Source organism: Volvox carteri (assembly GCF_000143455.1).
Source record: "Volvox carteri f. nagariensis unplaced genomic scaffold VOLCAscaffold_15, whole genome shotgun sequence".
Taxonomy (NCBI): domain Eukaryota; kingdom Viridiplantae; phylum Chlorophyta; class Chlorophyceae; order Chlamydomonadales; family Volvocaceae; genus Volvox; species Volvox carteri.
The window spans coordinates 1,482,695-1,488,607 of NW_003307558.1; the positions used below are offsets into that span (position 1 = coordinate 1,482,695).

General features: G+C 53.8%; 2 protein-coding genes across 2 annotated transcripts in view; both read right to left on the reverse strand.

Moving 5' to 3' along the window:
• On the reverse strand, window positions 1–3,711 carry VOLCADRAFT_80795 (uncharacterized protein). The gene is made up of 9 exons (XM_002949728.1): window positions 3,423–3,711; window positions 3,144–3,316; window positions 2,918–3,067; window positions 2,721–2,802; window positions 2,457–2,575; window positions 1,649–1,780; window positions 1,424–1,540; window positions 894–1,070; window positions 1–771 (listed from the first exon to the last, which is right to left on the reverse strand). Exons 1-9 carry the CDS (start codon window positions 3,616–3,618, stop codon window positions 610–612), a joined length of 1,308 nt encoding a protein of 435 aa, XP_002949774.1. The 5' UTR covers window positions 3,619–3,711; the 3' UTR covers window positions 1–609.
• A 1,038-nt stretch (window positions 3,712–4,749) lies between these two features.
• VOLCADRAFT_90146 (uncharacterized protein) overlaps window positions 4,750–5,913 on the reverse strand; it is a gene marked incomplete at both ends in the record, with an annotated part of 9,584 nt that continues 8,420 nt past the window's right edge. Inside the window, 2 exons of the mRNA XM_002949729.1 lie at window positions 4,750–4,851; window positions 5,520–5,795. Coding sequence (XP_002949775.1) covers window positions 4,750–4,851; window positions 5,520–5,795 — 378 coding nt within the window. The remainder of the gene's footprint in view (window positions 4,852–5,519; window positions 5,796–5,913) is intronic.

Sequence of the window (5,913 nt, forward strand, 5' to 3'; positions counted from 1 at the left end):
ATGGTAAAGAATTTACATATTTAACATGTCGCGGCAGATACCGAGGAATCGAATGGCCGGACGAGGCTTTGATTAGTAAGTGCCCCAACAGCTGCACGTGCCTTTTGGCACTGTTGCACAGGTAACTCCGGGAAAACAAGCAAATCACAAGCATATCCTTTACAATTGCGCCGAAGTGGCGTGCACACTTCACCGTTCCCCTTGAACACCCCTCGGCTTATACCGTTGTACGTCATGCTGACGCATCCACAACAAGTAGTCATAGCTGTCACCAGTCATTAAACTTTAACGCCGTTCCGTCTGTGCGCGAGTTAGCCTGTCCAGAGCGCGTCTGTGCACAAACTAGCTTGTCCAGTACCCACGTCAATGGCAGTAGGAATCAACTACCCAGCCACTTCTGCCTAGCCACGCACATTCCCACGTCCACAACCACTGAGGAACAAGGCGTGCGTAAAGTCCTAAAGGTCACCAAAAAACAACGCCGCAGCATTGCAGGCAACATGCTGAAACGTATGCGCAACTGCGTCCGTAAGCGTAAGCGTGAAGCAGCTGACCCAGTCAAACTTCGTAATCTACAACCAGTTAGCCTGCGCGAGCCTAGACCTGCATTTAGTTCGTGTTCATGTATGTGCTAGCGTCAATTTTCTCCGGCAGCGGCTTGATGTCCACATCGAACCGGTCCTGCACAGCGTTAAGTACTGCCGAGTCCTCCTGCGACGACACGAAGGTGATGGCCAGGCCCTTCGTGCCGAAGCGGCCAGCGCGTCCCACCTGCAGTTCCACCGACAAACCATTTCACAAGCCGTAGTACTTGCAACGAACACGAGTCACAAACAGCGACGCCTGCGCCGGGTCGAACAATATAAGCAGAGTAACATGGTGAAGTTACCCACCCTGTGTAAGTAGGTGTCTGCGCCATTTCCGTGCTTGGACTCGCCCTTCGCTTTGTCGTCCGACTCTGGCATGTCGTAATTGATAACAATGTTGACGCGCTCGATGTCGATACCGCGGCCAACTAGATCGGTAGCAACCAGGATGCGGTGCTTGCCCTCCTTGAAGTTTTTATATACCTATTCATGCAGTTGAGCACACGCGACAGCCAAAGAGGCTCCTTCAAGTCTTTAATCAAGGTTGCAATGCAGTGTAGCACTTGCCGCAGCAAGCTTTCCTTGGCAGCAATGGTGCATTTAAGCATTTGCAAGACGATTATTGGACATCTTCTGGGGACTCCCATGAAAGCCAAAAAACTGAAGTCCCCAGGGTTGCATACCCACTGCTTCAGCTCGTAACTCTTCGCAAGGCCTTGGGCTGGGTATCCTGACCCCCGTGCTTCATAACAAGGCTACATGTATATAGCTTTAACCACAATCATTCAGAATAGTGCCCAATGAAAACAGAGAACTCGGTTTCAGGGAACACAAACCTTAATGCGCTCTTCCTGCTCCATGCCTCCATAGATGCAGACGCTTGGGAAGTTGCACTCGTTGAGAAGCTGGTTGAGCATCTTGGCTCGGGCAACGCTCTTCACAAAGATGACCACCTGGTGATGTGAAGAACGATTGTGCTTAGCCGCATGCTGGCGCTGCGCATAACATCAGACATCCCTTCTTTGCGCCCAAGCTAACCCAGGAAACGGTCATAGCCTAACCTGGTTAAAGTCCAGAGCGTCGAGCAGGTCGTTGAGCTTCCGGTTCTTCTCCTCCTCGTGCAACATGACGTAGTGCTGCACCAACCCATGCAGGGTGAGCTTGGACTCGTCATCCACGTACACCTCTTGCGGCTGCGGAAGCAGGAAGACAGGAAGGGCGCGCAGGCGCCAATCTCAAGAACGAAAGCGCTGCAAATCCGTTACTGGCCCTGTTGCCACGCTGGCTGGTAAGTGCTGAGATGGGCGCCAGTGATTGCCCGCCGGCTGCCGGGTGCTGACACCCCGCCAGACAAGCTGCCAAACAGAGTCACATCAAGCAAACCCGAGGCAATTACCAGCGTAAAAAATAAAGTGGGTGACAAGGTTGCTGTTCAAATAAACGATCGTACTGTTGCATGTGCTGGATGTGACCCGCTGGTGCATTGCTGCACATTTGTTCGCGCGTACGCAGGTCAAAAATACTGAAACATGTTCCAAACGCGCGATGCTGACGACGGCACAGCTCGCCCGGTGCCCGACCGAACAACGCATAACCTGCTGCACGACCCCTGGCCGAGCTTCAAGAGACGCCCACAGCCTTCACCAAGGTGCCCAAGGGCCGGGTCATCCTCGCATCCAACAGACAGCTCTCGCAAGCGTCCAGTGTTCAGGCAGCGGAGGAGCGCCGTCCAACCGGCTGCCGGAGCTCAAGGGGCCAGGAGGCTGCTAGATCTGGAGATGCTGGAAGGAAGTCCGACCCTTGGGCCTTAACACCCACGGGACGAGACACTTGCGACATGCGGCGATAGCACTGACGCCAATAACGTACGTTGGTCATGAATTTCTTGCAGACGGCTCGCATCTCCGGGTTAAGCGTAGCGGAAAACATCATGACCTGCTTCTCGTGTGGCGTCATCTTAAAGATCTCCTGGCAGTCCGCACGCATATCTGCAGGCAGATAGACACAGGCGAATCAGGAGACGGTCCGGAGGCATGCTGTACGGCATACACATCCGGAACCTTACCAACCAAAATCTCCCGTTAAACACATTTAAGACCACAAAGCATGTGAACATTTAGGTGTCAGTCTCACCAAGCTTCTCCAGCATCTTGTCACACTCGTCCAGCACGAAGAAGCGCACGTGCTTCAAGGGGAGCGCCCCCTCCTTGGCCAGCTGCGGAGGATTAAAGAATGACGCGAAGCAGTACAACGTCAGTGACTATTGTCTCAGTTTTAGCCTTAGTGGTTTACCCCGGTATAACCGTAACCTCTGCGAGCAAACCACTCACCTGCTTAATCCTGCCGGGCGTTCCGACAACAATATTCGGGACCGACTTCTTGAGCGTCTCCTTGTTTTGTGTAACAGGAATGCCTCCATAGAAGTTCCCGATTGTCACGCCCTTCATTCTTGCGCTAAAACGTGTGAACTCGTGGCAAATCTGTAATAGAACGGCGCATAAGCTCAGCACCCATAATGATGACTATCCAGTCTATGCCATAGTCTGTATATCATACCTGGAACGCCAACTCGCGCGTGTGGCACAAGATAATTGCGTGACACTCGTTGGGCTTGGGGTCCAGTTGCTGGAGAATGGACAAAACGAATACTGCCGTCTTTCCCATACCAGACTTCGCCTGGCAGAGCACGTCATTGCCAAGAATTGCATGCGGAATGCACTCGTGTTGCACTGCATAGAAAAAAGCGGCAAACCGCGCCAGGGGGTCACGAGATCTGGGTGCCGAGGACCTTATTCCACACAACGTTAGGCTCAAAACAGCAGTGGCTGCGAATACCTTCGGATGGATGCTCAAAGCCACAGTCTGCGATGGCCTGCAGGAGCTCTGGCTTCAGCATGAGCTCCTTGAAACCAGTCGCGTGGATACCAACATAGCCCTTCTTCTCCTGGCCGGCCTTGCCAACAGCCTCAGCCTCAGCTACGTCATCCTCCTCGTAGTCGAGCAGCTCCTCCTCGTTCGCGGGATCGGCCATGGCTGCTGGCGGGTTACTGTCACCGAACCTAAATAGTAATAAGTGTGTTAACACGGAGTTGCGGTTAGAAGGTAGTAATAACCTGCACAGGTAGGCTAAGCAATTGCTTACCCGAACTCAAGCCTCTCTACATATCGTACGGCATTTAGAGCGGAGCCCCTGGAGCATTAAGGAACTGCCTGGCCCTTCAAGTTTTCCACATATACTAATGTGAAAGGAAGGTGCATTGCATACGCAAACATGAGACGCAGCAAAGAAGGAAATTCCGCCTGTATCTGAATCTGGCAGATAGATTGGCTAGTCACTCCGCACTACGTATACCATAACACACGCAAGGGATCAATGGCGAGTCATGCACCACTTTAGCAAACTCTGCCCTGAACCCATAAGATAAGCAAAATGGCGAGCGGACTGAGTGGTCGCATCCAGGGCACCCGAGAGCACGCGGTGCACGTTGGGGCGTTGTGAGGGCACGAAAGTGTTCAGCAACATGTCCAGTCTACAGTGGATACCCACTGCTAACACATATACCCCGCACATATCCTCATGCCTGTCCTGCAGTCTGTTGTACAGGTTGACGCGGGGTTCGTAACGGTTTGGGAAAGTATTGAAACCGAACAATATCCTTGTAAAAGTAGCGCTGGTCGACATCGGGCCAATATGATCAAGTTCGTTATTGAACTGCTTTCCGAAGGTTGTGCTTCGATACGATTCTTGCTCCAAGCACCTAAACATCAGCAGGCACTGAACGTTATCCCATAATGTTATGCCATAACAAGCTAAGCTTCAGCACTTATATCTTCCAAAATGATTGCACGATCGTCAGGCAATAATGCACTCGCGACGCTGCTTTGAGTATCCCCCTAACCTGCGTTTGATAGCGAAAGTTATGTGAGGTTCACTGCGACTGGTTCAAATGCCCAGAGCGCATAGATCCTGTCCATCAGCCCAGTAGCACTGTATGCACGCGCATATAAAGCAACTCCAGAGACGGCAAACCGGTAACGCCCATTCCCAGTCTCCGCTTTTACCTAGCGAAAGGTCTGCCGGCCAGGCGGCGCTAGGGATTTCTAGGGATTTGTACTGGTTTCCAGAAGAGGAGGTGTCAGAGCCTAAGCATTTCCTCCTTACCCTTCTGCCTGTTTGTCGGTGCGTCCTTTTGCCTTGGTGACGAGGGTGATTCATGTCAATGAGTTGCGCACCGATTATGAGGATGTTTTTCTTTTCGGAGACCTGCAACGCGCGTGTTGGGTGTATGCATGGTGTGCGGTACACCCTCCGCCTCGCTTGGGCCCTCGCTTGCCCCTGCAGTTCGCCGCGCCTTGCCATTCAGAAACACGGCTGTTATTTGAATATTCGTGCCTCCCTGCATTAGCCGCCACCGCAGCAACAGCGCGGCCCCAACGAAGGCTAGCAAGGCTAGTACCTACCGCCCTTCTTCGCGAAACCGTACACTCGCATTCGCCGAGGGCTCCCCTCGACCGTATTCCTCCATCGCACTGACCAACATTTAGTGCACAAACAGTAATTAGAACGAGCCTGCGCTGCAGGGCCCACTGTCATAGCCATGTCAGGAGCCGCATAATTGCGAATGTGTATTTACGCGGAAATTCAGGTCTACACATCGTCGAAGTCAACCCCTAGCATGCAAATCGCACCGGGGCCACAACACTGTCTGCTGAGGTCGGTAGCAAGCGTGCGGAGGTTAACAGCACGAAAAATGCCGTGTAGGTATTCTAGCCGTAGCATTAGGCTTCACCACTTAGCTGCCTAATTCTGGACGGGCCAAACAACTATGCTGGAACGCGCTGCGTTAGCCCTAGCCCCAGTCGTCAACGGTAGTTGTTTGGCCGCGTGACGAAGGCACGTTGCTGTTGGCTACCGGGGTGCAGCGCCTGCACCTGTTTGCCATCGGCGACCCGAATAACGGAGCCGCCCTGGTTGTAGTAATTGATAATGCCGCCACACATGTTGTACACTGTAATCCTTAGCGCCTCGCTGAGCAACAGCGCCGCCACGCCGCCCAACTCGCCTGTGGAGCAATACGCAGCAACCACGGGAGGCTGTGCCGACGGCTGCGCCGCCGCTGTGGCGGCCGCCAGCGTCTCGCGGATGCGTGCCGCCGCGGACGCCGGGCCACCCGCCAGGGCGTAGCCCCAGGTCGCCGCGGGCGCGGGCTGCAATGTGACGGGGATAGCCCCGGGCATGACGGACACCTGCCGTTCCTCCTCGGGCCGCACATCTAGCAGCACAATGGGCTGCCTGCCTGTGAGCTTGTCCATGACGGTGCTCGTG